Raw genomic sequence first — 17082 nt, forward strand, 5'->3', positions numbered from 1 at the left:
GAAGCAAACCTTTAAAAATTTTCATTTTCTAACCATCCATTGCAATAGAATAGCATTGGTTTTTGTCTATTGATTTTTCAGTTAGCTGTCTTGATAAACTCTTATTAATTTGAATAATAAATCTTTGGGGTTTTCTACATAACAGGCCATATCAAAAGAAAAATTTTCTCCTTTCTTTCCAACCCTTTCATTTTTTCAGTCCTTTTCTTGCCTTAGTTCAATACAATGTTGAATAGTGATAGAACAGCAGACATCTTTGTCTACTTCTCAGAAGCAGAGCTAGTGTGAGTACAAGGATTTTATTTGGGTAGTAAAGGAAAACACTGGTAGGGAAATGGGGAAAATGAGGGTCAGGACACTGAGATTTGGAAACAACATTTTATTAGTGGCGCCATGGCCCAAGGGGATAATTCCCAAAATCTGAGCCCTGAGAAGAGTGAGCACAGCAGGGCTTTTACTTTTATACATAAGCAAATTTTAGGTACATCAAGGCAAGAGAGTTGGTGCAATTCTATTGGAGGGTACATTCTACATTCCTTATATGGGTCAAGCTTGTCAAGAACTTAGGGACTCTTAGCTCATACAGCTTAGGTACTTTTACAACACAAAGCCTAAAGGGGGATTGTTCTGCCCCAGTTGCTTTGCTTCCTGCTTCTGCTACTGCAGTTATCTTTAACAGGTACCTGTTAGTCACTGCAAGTCTCTATGGTTAAATGTCAGTATGCAGAGCTGCTTGTGTTAGCATGCAAAATCACAGCCTATCAGCTCTTAAACTGCTAAAGTTCCCATTTTGCTCTACTACAATACAGGGATTGTTATCAGATTGAACTCTGAAGCTTTTCTCCTGGAGAGACTCTGAGAGTCAGTGTGAACCATACATCTCAAGAGTCGTCTCTCCCAGGATGTGAGGGAGCTGGGAGATTCAGACCAAGTCTAGCCAGTCACTGGTTAGAGCTGGCCTGGGGTAGGGAGTGCATATTCTCTAGCACTTCCAAGTGCCCCCAGAGTGAAAAACAACAAAAGGCAACCCTTAGGCAAAGAACTACAGATATGTGCAGTTGGTATTGGGACTGAGTGCACTGAAGTGGTGAAAGTGAGGGGTACAGGAGGTTACCCACAATGTCTTCTACCAACACCTTCAACAGTTTACTATTACACCTAACATTTGAAGACCCCCAGAGGATAAGAGCAGCTGCCCACATTCCAATCTTTCTGTACATCCTTCAAAAATCATTTAGGTCACTAAAGGCAGAAAGAAGAGGAAAAGTACTCACGACCCAGGCACACATCATAAACTCTGATGATAAAGTTCTGCAACCTGGTCTCTGCTACCCCAAAGTCTTATTATCACCATTAACACTATCCATCTGAATTCCCTAGCAACAGTCCCTATCCAAAATAGATAAAGAAAATGTGTTATATATACACAATGGAGTTTTACTCAGTCATAAAGAAGAACGAAATTATGTCATTTGCTGGTAAATTGTTTGGGAACTGGGGAACATCATGCTAAGAGAATTTAGCCAGACTCAGAAAGTGAAAGATTGAATGTTTTCTCTTGTACGCAGAAGTTAGAGAGAAATAAGGAATTGAAAAAAAGGGAATCTCATGAAAACAGAAAGGAGTACAGGAAGAAGATCAAAGAGGAGAGAGGAGGAAAGGCAAAGCAGAGGAACTGCAGAATGAAATTCACCGAATTATGTTATGTATGCTTATGAATATAACAAAATGAATTCCATTTTATGTATAACTTTAATGCACCAATTAAAAATAAATAAACAAGTAGAAGGAAATCAGTAGAGGAAGGGAATCTGGGGGAGGGAAGTGGGAAGGGAAAGGAGAAGTACTGGGGACTGAAAAGGAGCTAATTATGTTAGCTGCATTTAGGAATATGTCAAAGTGAATCCCACTATTATGTATAACTATGATGCACTAATAATCACATAAAAACAAATAAATTAAAAAATTTAAAACTGTTAGCATAATTTTCCATGTTAATAAGTTAAGGAGAAATAATCACAAGAAGCACATAGTGCACAATTCTGTGCATATAAAATTCTAGAAAATACCCACTAGTCTATAGTGATAGAAAGCAAGTCAATGGTTGCTTAGAGGATAGGGGAAGAGAGAGAGGTTAATTAATTGTAAATGGGTACAAGGAACTTTTGGAGGTGATGGGAAGATTATGTATCTTGAATATGTGGTGATTTCCCAGGTGTATATATTTGTCAAAATTCATAGAATTGTACACTTTAAATGGGTATAATTTATTGTGTGCAAATTATACCTCAATGAAATTTATAAATGTCTTAAAAAAACAATAACCACTACTGGGAGACAATGCTTGCTATTTATATGCTTAACATAGGATTTGTATCCTGAATACATAGGTACATACACATTCTTTCAAAATACAAGTCTTTTGTATGTGTATATTCAGCATAAAAATCTATAAGAACAGGATGAACAATCCTATAAAAATAGGCAACATGTTTGAATGGCAGCTTCACATACAAGAACATCCAAAGGGCTCAACATTACTCATCAAGAAAATGCCTTTTGGACTGGGGATGTAGTTCAGTGGTAAAGTGCATGCCTAGCTTGCCTGAGACCCATTCCCAGCAATATACATACACACATGCACATGCACATACATACCCCTATTAAAAACCAAAATGAATTACCCCTATGAACCCAACAGAATGGCTAAATTTTTTTTAAATGACAATACAAAGTGTTTGTAAGGATGTAAACTAACTGGAACTCTGATGTTTTTGCTGGGTGCATGAAATGGCATAGAAACTTTGTAAAACTGTGTAGTAGTTGGAAAGATAAACACACGTCTACCCTATGATCTGGCGATTTCACTTCTAGATACATATCCAAGAGTAATAAAAAATTTCCCATAAAAATCTTTATAAGAATGTCTATAGGGGGGCTGGGGATATAGCTCAGTTGGTAGAGTGCTTGCCTCGTAAGCACAAGGTCCTGGGTTCAATCCCCAGCACCGCCAAAAAAAAAAAAAAGAATGTTTATAGGTGCTTTATTCATAATATCCAGGCATTAGAAACAACTCAAATCCTATCAGTAAAGAGAATGGCTAAACAAATTGTGGTATATTCGCAGGAGGGAATCCAGTAATAAAAAGAGAAAAAATATTTCCACATGCAACAGTATGGAGATAGTTCCAAAGCAGTAGGTTGATAAAAAGTAGACTAAAAGCCAATAAGTTTGCTATATGAAATTCATGACATTCAGAAACATATCAATCAAATCTATAATAATGTTTGTCAACCTTTTTGGTTTGGGTGTATCTCATAAACAGATGTAATTTTTAAAATATTCAGTCTGACATTTGTATTTTGACTGAAATATTTAGTTCACCTATTTTTTTTAACTGGGTATTGAATCCAGGGACACCTTTACTACTGAGCTATATTCCCAGTACTTTTTATTTTTTATTTTTGAGACAGGGTTTCACTAAGTTGCCAAGGCTTGAACTTTCAATTCTCCTACCTCAGCTATCAAAGTTGCTGGAATTACAGGGATGGGTCACCTGTGTCTGGTCTACCTATTCTTTTTTTAAATAGCAGCTTTATGGAGAAATAATTAGTCCACCTTAATGTATAACTAGATATATTTGGGTCTCAGTTGATCATTTTATTAAGTGTTTTCTCTTGCTTAACCCATTTTTTCTCATTTCTTCTCTTTTCTGCTTTGAATTTGTAAAATTTATCCTCACACTTTTAGCACAAAAATGTTCAACCATAGAAAAAAATTTGAAAGAATACAATGAACACCCATAGTGTCTCCACCCAGTCAGTACTTTTCAACTTGAGTCAATAAATTTTACTTTATTTATATTGCACAAATACGTGCTTATGGTTTTGCTGAACCATTCAAAATTGCAGAATGGACTGATTATTTTTTATTATTCCATTTTGCACTCAATTAATTTGAAGGAGTAAGTTTGTTAGGCTGCTATACAAAGTACTAGGAATATGGGTGCTTGAAACAACTGAAATTTATTGTCTCACAGTAATGGGGGCTAGAAGTAGAAAATCAAAATGTCAGAGGGCCAGGCTCCCTTTGAACTTGGGAGCACACGCTCCCTTGCCTCTCTCTGGCTTCTGATGGTGATGGGTCACCAGCAATCTTTGGCATTGCTTAGTTTGAACTGCATCACTCCACTCCTGTTTTTACATGGCATTATCCACGTGTCCTCACATCTTCCCTCTCTGCATGTCTGAATCCAAATTTCCCCTTTTCATAAGGACACATTCATATTGGATTAGGGCCCACCCCGATGATGCTATCTGAACTTGATCATTTGCAAAGAACTTGTTTCCAAATAAGGTTGGCATTGACACATACTAGGATTTCAACATCTTTAGTCGACAGGACACAATTTAAACAGTAACAGGAGCTATATAGTTTTAAAAATTATTTTAGAGACTTTCCTAGCAATTGTGATATATATCCTTAACTTACCTAAGCACAAGGTGGACTGATTTCTTCACGTGGAGAGTCAAAAACCTTCTGACCTTTAGGATATCCTTTAGTGTCTGCTGGTTGAAAATATTCTTTTTTATTTAAATAAAAATTATTTCATCATTATTTACTAAGGATAATTCCATTGGGGATGGAATGTGCCCAGGTCTCCATAAATATTTGCTGGATGAAAGAGAAAACTTATTATGGGGAGATAGATATGCATGTCTGCCTGAGGTTATCCAATCTAACCAAACTAGGTATAAATGAATACGACTGGTCCAAAGTAGGGTTTAGCTGTCCTTGGAAGTAGCTGGGGGGATGGAAAAGGCAAGCATGGTGGGTCCCTGAGCCTGTTTTACAAATGTCAACTTTTTGGAATTCCTTAAGTAGGTTGAATATGCTATGGCCAAATCCTAACCTCAAAAAAAATCTGTGAGAATCCCAAAAGCTCAGTATGAAGGTGCATCGAGAAGTATAAAGCCCCTTGTAAATGGGAAATTCAGGCCTGGGGGCTGAGCCTCAGTGTTGGGGCTGACTCTTCATTCCAGGATTCCAAGTTCTCAGGGAAAATTACAATAGTTATCAATATTTTAAATATGCATACCTTGATTCCTTAAGTCCCTTTTATCTCAAGGGAAAAAAGAAAGCTAAGTGTACAATAATCATCCCAGGAATGTTTAGAATTATCAACAGGTGAAGAAAAAAATGTCCATTAAGGGACTGAAGAAATAACAGCACATCTGTACAAGACAATATGGAGCAGCAATTACAAAGGTATTGATTTAATATAAAATTTTTATTTCATATATAATATATGAACACATTCTACTGTACAAAAGAAAATCACTACAAAACAGTAAGGCCCCTTTGTCACTCCCAACCCAGAAAATCACCCTGAAGTTTGTTGTGCATTTTCTCAGGCTTTTTTCCTATATATCTACATGTATATTTGCGTATTTCCAAAGTACGTTTTGTGGGTCAGTGGGTTTTGCACAAATCACAACATGCTCTACGGATAGTTCTGCAATCACCTTTTCTACTCAGCAATGTGACTGTGATCTCTTCAAGTTAAGCACGTCTCAACAGCCACACACTAATGGTGTTTCATAGCATTCGTGGAATTGGTTTTACTGAGGGAACTTTTGGTGGATTCTAGTTTTTTCACCATTGCTAAATTAATTCATATTACTATGGTTTGGATCTGAAATACTCCCGAAGGTTCACATGCTGAAGGCTTGCTGTCAAGGCAGCAGTGTTCAGAGGTGGGGCTTTGGAAAGTGATTGGCTCATGAGGGCACTGACCCCCTAGTGGATTAGTCTATTGAGTTCACAGCTGACTATGCTGTTGGGAGGTGGGCCCAGTTGCAGGAAGCAGGTCACTGGCAGCCTGTCTTTAAAGGGTATATTTTGTTCCAGGACCCTTCCTTGGTTTCCTCGCTGCCACAATAGATGAGCAACCTTTAGCTCTTCTGCCACGCCCTTCTCTGCCAGGGCGTTCTGCCTCACCCCAGGTCCAAGACAGTGGAGCCAGCAGAGGAGAGACTGCAACTGTTGAAACCATGAGCCAAGATAAATCTTTCATTTTTCTTAGGTATTCTGTCACAGTGGCAAAAAAAACTGTCTAACACATATGTATTCATATGAAGATATCTCCACACCATATTATTTTAGAAAGCTTAAGTGGTCATATTTGTATAGAATTTTTTTTTTTTTTTATACCAGGGACTGAACCCAGGGTTACTTCACTACTGAGCCATATCCTCAGCTTTTTGCATTTTATTAGAGACAGGGTCTTGCTGAGTTGCTTAGGGTCTCTCTAAGTTGCTGAGGCTGGCTTTGAACTCAAGATCTTCCTATCTCAGCCTACTGAGCTGCTGGGATTACAGGTGTGCACCACCATGCCCAGCCTACATAGAAATTTTTATAAGTAACAAAAAATCAGAAGAACACAAATTAGCACATATATTTGGGAGACAGAAGGGAGGCTGGCTTATAAGCAGACTTTGACTTAATTCTTTGATGATAGTCTCTTTTCCTGATAATAGCCTGATAAATGATAACAGGGACTAAGAGGAGGAGGATAATAAACATGGACTGTGCCCTTCTCCTTGCAGCTCCTGGGAGGGGTTGGGGAGGAAGGAAAACAGCTTAGGCAGCCCAGGGCAGCTCAGAAGAGGACTAATGTTCATCAGAGACCTTAGAGGGCAGACTACTCTGGGAATGAAAGGAGGGGAGAGCACCAAAGCCACCGCCCAGGGGAAGGGAGGGCTGGGGTGAGAGAAGTGACCGTCTGATTGTGACCCACTGGCCTTCACCCATTTCAGGCATGTGCCTGAGATAGAACAGAGGTTTTTAACAGGACTCTTAGCAGATCCTGGGAGCCATGGCCTCCTCTACCTGCGTCCCAGGCTCCCCCTCTGCCCTGGTCCCAGAGGTCCAAGTCTGGCTCAATCCATACCCCTACAGTCTCCGAATAAGCACAACAAAGTCTGAGTGAAAAATCCATTTTAATAATCCAGCTTTAGCTCATCTGAGATTTTCCCTTTCTGGTACAAAGGGGTAGAAGAGAAGTCTTGCCAAGAGCCTTTAATCCACTACAAGTTTACGGCTCAGAGTGGAAAACAGCTCAAAGAAGCCCTACAAGAGGCATGGGATTTGAAATTAGTGAGGCACCAGATGCAGGGGCCCCACCCTCACCTCCTGACAGCATGGGCCCCAACAAGAAGCACAGAGGCCTCACCATGCTTGAAGCTGCCCCTCCTTATCCCTCAGCCCCTCTCCATCCCCTTGTTTTCCTCAGGGACTGGTCAGGGTCCCTGAGCCCTGAGAAGAACGAGGACACTGTTTCCCCACATGGTAGCACCATGGTAACCAGCCCCTATCACCTAGGCCAGCACTTAGTGCTGGTGCCCCAGCAAACCAATCCAGGTACTAGAGGAGAAAGGAGCCCAGAGACCTTGAGGGTGGGAGTTACCTTAAAGAGGGTGAGGGTCTGGAGCACTCCTGTGGTGCAGGCAGTCTCGCGGATGGAGTGCATGGCCAGCTGGGGGCTGCCTAAGTCCAGCACCCGCAGCCCCAGCCGAGAAGCCAAGATAGGGCCAATGGTGGTACCACAGGGGGAGTCGTTCCGGACCATGAAGTCCTGAAGAGAGGAGGCAGGTCATGAGCCACGTGCAGTGTATGCTCACTAAGGTCAAGGAGAAAGCCACCTGAGAACTTCGGGGTTCCTTGGAAGGGCCTGAGAGATGGTCCAGTTCTACCCCTTGGAGCATGAACGTTACCAGTATGAATCACGAGGCCGGCACTAAAGGGCAGAGCCCAGAGGACAAGCTCTTCTGAAGTGGTCCCATTCCATTTGCACTGCCACCACCCTCACTCCAGCTGCCATCACCTCACCTTCCACGATCCACTCCCCACACAGCAGGCAGGGGACTTTAAGATCACCTATCCTTGTCACACGCATGCTTATCATCCCCCTCCACACACACACAAAGAAAAATCACTCAATAGTTTTAGCATTTAAAAAATACTGCTACTGGCATTCTGAAACTATTTTCTTCATGTATGTTAAAAAAGAAAACAATAAGGAAATCATAACATAATGTTAGATACACCAACATTTTCAGAAGGCTGGCAATGTACTCAGTAGTAGAGCTCACACCCAGTGTGCCTGAGGGCCTGGGTTGGATCCCATCACTGCAAGGGGGAAAAGACTTTCAGCCAGGCATGTCAGGTGCATGCCTGTGGTCCCAGCTACTCAGGAGGCTGAAGCAGAAGGATTGCTTGAGCCCATGAATTTGAGACCAGCCTGGGCAACATAGGGAGACCAAGTTTCCAACAAAAAGGACTTTCAGTGTAAGAGAGAACAGAATTATAAATAAGCAAGGTGCTAAGCAACTCAGTGAGAGCCTGTCTGTAAATAAAATATGAAATAGGGCTGGGGATGTGGCTAGGTGGTCAAGTGCCCCTGGGTTTAATCCCCAGTACAAAAATAAATAAATAAAAAATAAATTACAGTGTTAACTCATGATTTTTAAAATACATATACATTTTCTAACTATTTTCATGGATGTGATCCCCAAGAACTATCTCCTTGCTGTGTGTGATGACATATTGTCATCCCAGTGGTTTGGAAGGCCGAGGCAGGAAGACTGCAAGTTCAAAGCCAGCCTCAGCAACCTAGCAAGATCATGTCTCAAAATAAAAAATTAAAATGGACTGGAGATGTAGTTCAGTGGTAAAGCACCTCTGGGTTCAATCATCAATATAAACAACAACAACAATGAAGAAAGAAAAGAAAAAACTATCTCCCTTCCTCCATCCAATGAACTCTAGGTGCATGCCAGACCATGGCCTCTAATACCATCATTCTCCCAAAGCTACTAAGTCTGGGGAGCTAAATGAACAAGATAAGCCTATTATTTCATATTTTGCTTTGTATGTATGTGCTGGAGATTGAACCCAGGGCCACATGTATGCTAAGCATGTACTCTACTACTGAACTCTGAGTCTAAAATTTCTTGTGTAAAAAGCAAGGCAACTTTCAAGAGTCATGTCAGATGTGCACAGGAGTTACACTGAAAAGGCTTCTGCTGGTCAGAGTTATGACAATTTGAGCATCAAATATAATTATAGTGGACTGGATCTCAATAAATCAATGAAAATTCATGATTCTGATAGTCATAAAAGGAAAAGAAACCCTGTCACCATTATGTGTGAGGTACAATATGAAAGAGACACAGCCATGATGTCTTGATGTCATTAAGCTGGATATAAATTCCAGTTTATAGGAATTCAGGGTCTAGAGGTGCAAGCATGACAACATGAAGAAGATGATGAATCCAGAAAGTGAGACACTATATGAGATGTTCAGCCTGGTTTCTTCAACAAGCCCATGTTACTTGTTTTAATGAGGGGGAGCAAGGGAGGCTGTGCTAAATTAGAAAATATTTAAGTGACATATCAGTCAGATACAATGTCTGGTCCTGAACTGGATACCAGGGTGGGCCAAAGAGTTGTAAAGAATATTATGAGGAACAAATTCATTGAAACAAAAATTACTGAAATGGAAGGTAGAGATAATGGAGTGAAAAGAGGTAGCAACAAATATATATCCAATACAATTTAATTTTTTAAATGTATGTTAGTTTATGTATAGAAAAACAACTGGCAGAATACATACAAATCTCTGGGTATTCAATACTTGTTATTTTCTTGCTTCTATTGGTAAAGTATTTATGTCCTGTTTCTGCATAAGCTACAATGGAAAAATCCCCCAGTGCCTTTGCACTGCCTTAGAATAAAACCCACATGCCCTTCCGTAGCTCCTGAAGCCCTGCATGACTGGCCTAGGTGGGCTTCTCCCCGCGCCGCCTGGTCTCACCCTGACTTTCTCTCCTCTTACTAGATGAGGCACATTTTTGTCCCCTGTGGCCTTTCCACTCCCTGTGCCTGGGATGCTCTTCCTCTAGATCTGCTCAGAGCTGCCTTTCCCAGTAGCTGGACATCACTTCCTTTAAAAGCCTTCCTGAGAATGGAACCACATGGCTCTACATGGGACAGGGTGGGAAAGAGCAGCACTGCAGCAGAAAGAGCACTGGGCTGGGAGTCAGAATGCCAGGGTCCTTGTCCTGACTCCACTGAAACTTGCTTGCTATATTTGTCACTGGACTGCTGTGAGCTTAGTCCCTGACGCACAGATTAAAAAATATAGAAATAAATGTGCATACACACACACGCGCGCGTGAGAAAAAAAAGACTAGATGGGTGATTTAAGGCAAGAGGGAAATGAGTAGTTAGGGTCTCAGGCTCCCCAGCCCTGAGCACCCCCAGGGGGAAGAGTAAGGGTATACAAGAGAGAAGTGGGAAATGAGGATGCTGTACGTGAAAAAGGCAGGATGAATCCACAGTGTGCCAGAAGCACACTGCACCTTTAAGCCTCAGAAAAATCTAACAAAGTAGGCATCATTATCACCCCCATTTTATAGATGTGGAAACTGAGACTAGGACAGCCTAGGAGACCACTCCAAGTTCACACAGCTAGAGGCACAGCAAAGCCAACATTGTCAGCATCCAAAACTCCCGTTCTTCCACATAGTGGGATACCCTCCACCAAAAGCCATGTACCAAGATCCCTGTTCATTGGGGGCCCAATGGCTTGTGTCCCTACTCTGTTCCCTCCATCACACATTCCCAGACAGGGTCTGCCCTTACCTGCAGGGGCACCCCAACACTGCTGGCCACCTCTCGGATCAGGGCCTCTGAAACTGCATTGGAGGCATAGCGTTGCTTGCTGTTCACCTTGATCACAGGGCCCTGGGGAAGAGTCAAGGCGGAGGCAGAGATGGTGGCAGGATCAGAAGGAATAAGATGGGGCCCAGTGCTGGTCAGGGGCCCACAACTCTAAGAAGAGAGCATCTCACCTTGTGGAATAAAGGCCGGTGGTTCTCCTCATGCTTGTCCCTGTAAGAAGCAATTAAGAGCCAGATGGCACACAGCAGTGAGCCTGTCAACACCTACCACCCCTCCCGGGGCAGACTGTACTAAGAGATCACAGCACTCTTTTTGTCTCAGCTCAGTAAGATCTCAGAGTCATTCTAAACACAGCATACCATGCAGCCTTTAGCAACAGACGAAAATGAGTTTGTAATAAAGCCTATTCAACACACCTAGGTTAGGCATCACATGACTTTGACCAAGTCTTGAAGCACCTCCAGGCAGAATGAGGATGAGGAAGGGGAGGGAGAAGATGGTATCCAGAGGCTGAGCCCAAAGGTGGGTTCTCCCTCGGCTCTGGCTGTGTAAGGACCATCAGGTACAAGAGACTCACATGTAGTTGGGGTGCACAGCGTGGACCATGTCTGCACTGATCACGTAGGACTTGGGAATGGCTTCCTCAAAGGCCGTCAGGTGCTGGGGTGAGGCTGAGATCCGACGCAGCACTAGTTCTGTCAGCAGAGACTGGGCTCCCTGGGCACTCTCTGAGCCCACCTAGAGACACAGAGACCTGACTCTGGGGGTCTGGACACAGCCTGAGCCAGGTAGCCAGCATAAGTCCAGCATCTACATTGGTCTAGGACCTCTTGAGTCACCAGGTGAGAGGAGGGTGTGCTTAGCAACATCCCCAACTGTGGGTCATTACTGAACTCCTGACAGTGGGCTGGGGTCAAACTAATTTCCAGTCATTTCTAGGGTAGAAATTGATGGGTTCTCTGTACTGACCTCTCCTCTCTCCCCCAACACCTCTGGGGCTCAGCAGAGGCACCCCAGCACACTGCAGGTGACAGAGACTGCTGTCTATAATTTTATAACAGAACACCCAAGTTGTAACTAACACCTAACTACCCAGTTACAGATGACCTTCCCAGCCTTCCTTCCAGCTAAATATGGCTACACTAGTTCCATACACATAAACAGTGATGAATGCCCACCTTGGAGGACACAGGCATCCACTCCTCCTCTGCCCCTTCCTCCTTCCCTGCTAACTTAAAGATGATAGCTAAACACACAGAAGCCAGGTGTTCAGGATGGCAGAGACCTGAAGTGCTAACACTGACCTGGGCAGTTATGTAATGGAGAATTATCTCCCTGTCAAGTTCTATTACAGCATCTCTGATAGAGCCTAACACACACAAGCATCAAAGGACCTATTATTTACTGAATCCTTGGGCTGCAAGGATGAATTGGGCAGAATAAGCCCAGCTGAGGAATGAGCTTGCCAAATGGCACAGAGAGATGTGGGAGATGGGGTCACATTGGAAGAAGCAGATATCTGCTGAGCAAGTAGGGGATACCAAGTGCTAAGGAATCACAGGCAACCTTCCCCCCAACTTCTGAGGTCTCCAGAATAGCTCTGGCTCAGGGTAGGCAGGTGTACGGCACAAGGTGACTGCTAAAGACTCCACGGAGGGGCCCTTTCCCAAGCTCTCCACACACCTCTTCATTGTCATAGAGCGTGATCATGCGCACGTGGGGTTCCATGGCCAGGGAGGAAGGAGCTGCACAGGAATCAATCAAGGCCTGGATGGGCAAAAAAACAAGTGCACCATTCTTGCGACTCCTTCTTCCACAACTTAGCCCACAGCATTTTGGGGGCCATACTCCCTTGTGTCCATGTACCCTCTCAGGAAATGGGTCAGGCTCCCACTGGCCTCCTCTCTGAAGGCCTATCACAGGGAGTGGTGGCAAACTTTCCAACCAGGATGGAGAAATCATCATCAGGGTGCTCCCACACCTTCCCCAACAAAAGGCAAGAAGAGGATATGGAAGGTGGAGAGGAGGAGCTAAGAATCATGGTAAATCAAAACACGTGGAAATCATGTAAACTGCTCGGCCTCAGTTTACAGACTAAAGTCCAGAGAGGTGACCATGATCCCAGCTGGCTGGCTGCAGAAGCAGATGCAGGCCCCAGGTCTGGCTCCGGTCTCCAGTTACAGGATGGGCAGGGAAAGAAGGACTGAATAGGGCAGAGGGAGGAGTGAGAGCAAGAGGAAAGAAAGAGGTCTGAATGGGATGGAAAGAAGATAGGTAACACAAAGTAGACCAGAAGGAGGAGAGACTGCCACCCCGAGGTCCTAAGTAAAGGCGAGAAGGCTGAGCAGGCTGAAGCCAGCAACAGGGCTGAGGAAGTGGAGGGAGATGGCTGACACCGCCTGGCACAGAGGTTAGGCCTTTCTCTTGAGAACAGTTATTAACTTGAAGAAAAGCAGCAGAAACAGAGTTGGGAAAGATACCACGGCACCCTGAATAGATATTTATTTAGCTCCTCTTACCTCAGTCCCTGGCCCCAGGCCAATGCAAGGACAGAGGCCATGGGTAGTGTGACCAGGGGTGCAGCATTTGGGCCCCTCCTTGTGGTCTACCTCAGCAGACTGAGGCACAGTCAGGGCCTTCTCTCACTACCTGTTGGAGCGCCAGACCATCCCCCACCCCCAACTCTCCTGGAGAGTGAGTGTCTGGGATGCCTCAGCTCCTCACCTGCAGGGCACAGAAGCAGCTGTGCAGATTGTCCAGCCGAGGGGCAAAGATGAACTCATCATAGGCTCCACCCAGGACCTAGACAGACAGGACAGGCAGCTGACCTCAGTCTTCACCCTGACTCCCGAGCTTCTGCTCTTGAGGGCCTGAGCTGAGCCAGCCTCCTCAATTTCTTGTGCAACTACTCCCTGACCCCTGCTTAGGGCACTGTTCTTGCTGTGCAGACTCAGCAGAGAATATAGGATAGGGTGGGGCTGACAAGAAAGGGAGGTTCTGTACCTCCTGACCTCTTCCAGTAGGACAAGGAAAAACTGGTCCTCTCTTAAAAAAACAAAAAACCAATAATCCAAGAAGTAAAAAAGAGGTTCCAGCTGACAAACAAGTTCAGTACACATTCTGGCAGGACAAAATGTCCAAAGACTTAGCAATCTCCTACTGCCAGCAACTGGGAGGCAGAGAACAGGTGGCCACCTCCTCTAGGCCTCTTGCCCCTAGAGGTTCAAAGCCAGTGTGGGTCTAAGAAGATAGGATCACCTGTAGCAGAGATTCCCAGAAATTTATGAAAGGTCTGATTCCCAGAGTCCCCATCCCACAGATAGCCCTAGGAGGCAAGTCTGATGGGGGGAACTTGCCTATTTGAGAACCAGTGGAAGCAGAGGGAGTGGTGTCTATTGGGAAAACAGATATGAGAGTAACTGAGGGGTTGGTGGAAGGATGAGTGCTTCAGGGGACATACTAGGGCTGGCTGGAATCCTGGAGGTCCCCACCCACAAATTCCTGTAACTATTCCTCACCCCAGGCTGCGTGTCTGCCAGGCAGAGCTCCATCTCCAAGATGTCCTCAGGGCTTAGCCCTAGCTGGGCACAGAGCAGGGACATGAGGACTGAGTGGTGCCGCTCATCCTGCAGGACAGAAGACATTAGGAGAAGGGTCTGTTCTTCCTCTCCTTGCCTCTTCTCGGGGGACTGATAGGTTCCCCTTCTGCGCACCCTCACCAGGAGCAGGGAAGCCCTCTTACGGTAGCATTGAGAGTCCCTGGCTCAGGAGTCCCCTTCTCCAGCTCCTCCTGTACTACTGTGGCAAGAATGGGGACTCTGTAGGGAGAGGTATGAGAGGGCAGCATGAAGAGGGCTAGAGGGCATGGCAGGGTGGAGTACCCATAAACTTGGGCATCTCCTCATGGGGAAGTGCCCTTGCCCTTCAATCTCCAGCCCACTCCCCAAGTGGCAGAGCTGTGAGGACCCTTGAACATCAAGGGTCCCAAGAGTGGAACTTGACTATGGCCATTAAAAATTGGTCTCCCAGGTCCCTCCGGGGTCCTGTCACCTGGTGCTATGCCCCATCCCTCCCTGCCACAACAGCCCCCTGCTCCAGTCTCACAAGTGTGTCTCTGTGTTAGGCCCAAAGTTCTCATTGACGTTTCGCTGCAGATGGATGGCCAGGTGTGGGATGCGAAGAATAGGCCGGTCCACGTGCACCAGCCGCTGCTCCAGCCGACCTGAGATGGGGCACTGTGGCACACAGGCCAAGTCAGCCCAGGGCGTCTACCAATCTTGGTTGGTCAAACTTCTCACTTCACCCAGACTAACCATAGTGGTCTTCTGGGTTACCCCGACCCCTCTTCCCCAGAGGGCTCTCCTCTAGTACCCGGAAGGAATGCGATATTCAATCTTCAGGCAGCTGAAACCCAGTTCCTCCCCAGTTCCCAACTCTGGTTCCCACCTTGAAAATGACACGCCCAGCCAAGGTCAGGTCACGGTCAAACCAGGTGCTCCAGATTCCACCACCATAGGTCTCTACACCAACCTGCTGGAAGCCCACCTGGCTACGACGAGACCGTCGTTTCACCTGACCATGAAGATGGGGAGGAAGTCAGAGAAGGCTGAATGACAAGATTTGGACATGAGACAATACAGAGGAAATACAGAGAAAATATCAGCGTCAGATGAAGGGCCAAAGTGTGAAGGAAGGGAAAACAGTTCTACATTTTCTTCTGCTCCAAGGAATAAAGCGCCCCCCCCCCCCCCAATTTGTGCCTCCTGGCTTTCTTTTGTCCCCACAGGGCTCCTGTAACCTCCCCTCACCCCAGTACACCCCTAGCTCCTTACCCGGAGGCAGGGACTGTCTGTGTGGGCCCCAATGAGGCTGAAGCCATTGCCAGGAACATACTGGCCCCCCACAGCAAAAGCAATGATGGTAGAGGAATTCCTGGTCAGGAAGTACTGGAGAAGGATGAAAAAGAGGGGTGTGAATTGTTGGCCAGAGGTCACACAGGACTTTGAGACTCAGCAAGGGATCTACCCATCCGTTCTCAACCCTAGTACCTTGCTCTCGGGCTTGATATCCCAGCTCTCTGTCTCCTTGAGTTCATGGAAGCCAGCCTGGAGGAGGCGGCTGCGGCACTCAGCCACAACTGTAGGAAAAGGACCCTCTCACGGCAATGGAAGTCGGTGGTGGGGGAGCCCATCCACCCTTATTCTCCCTTGCCCTGGTTACTTACCATGGAAAGGAGAGGGACTCCGGTTCACGAACTTGAGGAGCTCCCGGGCCGCAGCCTGCACCGCCTCCTTGCGGGCCTTGCCATTCATGGCCACCTAGGGGAGGGGGGCGCTCAGGATCCTACCAGGTCTGGGGCTCCCATCTCTTACACGAGCCCGGAGGACTCCCCCCGCCACGCCCACCCCCATTAGCTACCGCTCTATGGCTCGGATCTCTGCTTCTGCCCCTCTTCCCAAGGGCAGACCCAGATGCCGGGTTAAACCTCTCGGGGCTGAAAGAAAGCTTCGTTCTCCCGCCAAAGGACCACCACCTAGCCGCGCTCCGGGCCAGCTACTCCAGAAGGCCAGCACCCTAGTCCGAGCTTTGGCCCGGCCACTAAGTCCCACCGCAGGTCCCCGCCTAGCCAAGAAATCCTGATTTGTAGCAGTACTCCGAGCTCCCGAGAGAGCCCCTAAATCTGAACCGGTCTGCACCAAGCGCACGACCCCAAGCTGGAACCAAATAACTCACCTCCTCCCACAACTAATTAGTCACAGGACACCCCCCCCCAACTCCAGCGAGCCCCGCTGACCCGCAGCAGGGTTTCGGTTTCGCTTTGGGTCAGTCCTGCCCTCATCTCAGCGCCGCGCTAAGTTTAGGCCTTTATGGGCGCCAGGCCGGGTTTGGAATCAAAATGTAAGCCGGCGGGCGGCAGCCACCTACCTGCATAGCCCCACCGTCAGGTCCGCTCACCTGGCCCACGCCTCGGGCCGCCCCCGCCCCGCCCCTCGTCAGGCTGCGTTATCGCTCCTCCCCTCTCCTGGCCGTGCCCAGGCCCCGCCTTCACCACGGCCTCCGCCCCGCCCCTCGTCAGGCCTCGCCCAGGCTCGGTCCCCGCCCTTAGTCCGGCCTCGGCTCGCACTGTGTGCTCCGCCCCTCGCAGGGCCGCGCCCTGGCCCCGCCCCTGCCTCGTGGTTCGCCCCGCCTCCCAACGGACCTCGCCCTCGACCTGCCCAACGCGCCGCAGCGACCAGCAAGCCGCTCAGGCTAGTGCCCTCTGGCGCCGCGGAGGTGCTAGGACAGCCGTTAACCTGCCGCCTCTCTTCACCACCTTCCGCAGAGAGTGGGTGGGAT

The 17082-nt window shown here is 46.5% G+C and overlaps 1 protein-coding gene across 3 annotated transcripts; it reads right to left on the bottom strand.

The window, feature by feature from the left end:
* Positions 1-6982: 6982 nt before the first annotated feature.
* DNPEP (aspartyl aminopeptidase) lies at positions 6983-16795 on the bottom strand. Of its 3 annotated transcripts, none has more exons than XM_079133623.1 (15): positions 16672-16795; positions 15971-16064; positions 15795-15883; positions 15579-15692; positions 15193-15318; positions 14851-14981; positions 14489-14564; positions 14265-14372; positions 13471-13548; positions 12430-12513; positions 11324-11484; positions 10917-10956; positions 10708-10809; positions 7469-7636; positions 6983-7131 (listed from the first exon to the last, which is right to left on the bottom strand). In XM_079133623.1, the coding sequence occupies exons 1-15, from the start codon at positions 16675-16677 to the stop codon at positions 7081-7083; spliced, it is 1428 nt and encodes a 475-aa protein (XP_078989749.1). In that variant the 5' UTR covers positions 16678-16795; the 3' UTR covers positions 6983-7080. The 3 variants fall into 3 exon arrangements, with proteins under 3 accessions (XP_078989749.1, XP_078989751.1, XP_078989750.1); XM_079133625.1 differs by lacking the exon at positions 16672-16795 and adding an exon at positions 16480-16603; XM_079133624.1 differs by lacking the exon at positions 16672-16795 and adding an exon at positions 16165-16351.
* Positions 16796-17082: the final 287 nt, after the last annotated feature.

Source organism: Sciurus vulgaris, assembly GCF_902686455.1.
Source record: "Sciurus vulgaris genome assembly, chromosome: 3".
Classification (NCBI taxonomy): Eukaryota; Metazoa; Chordata; class Mammalia; order Rodentia; family Sciuridae; genus Sciurus; species Sciurus vulgaris.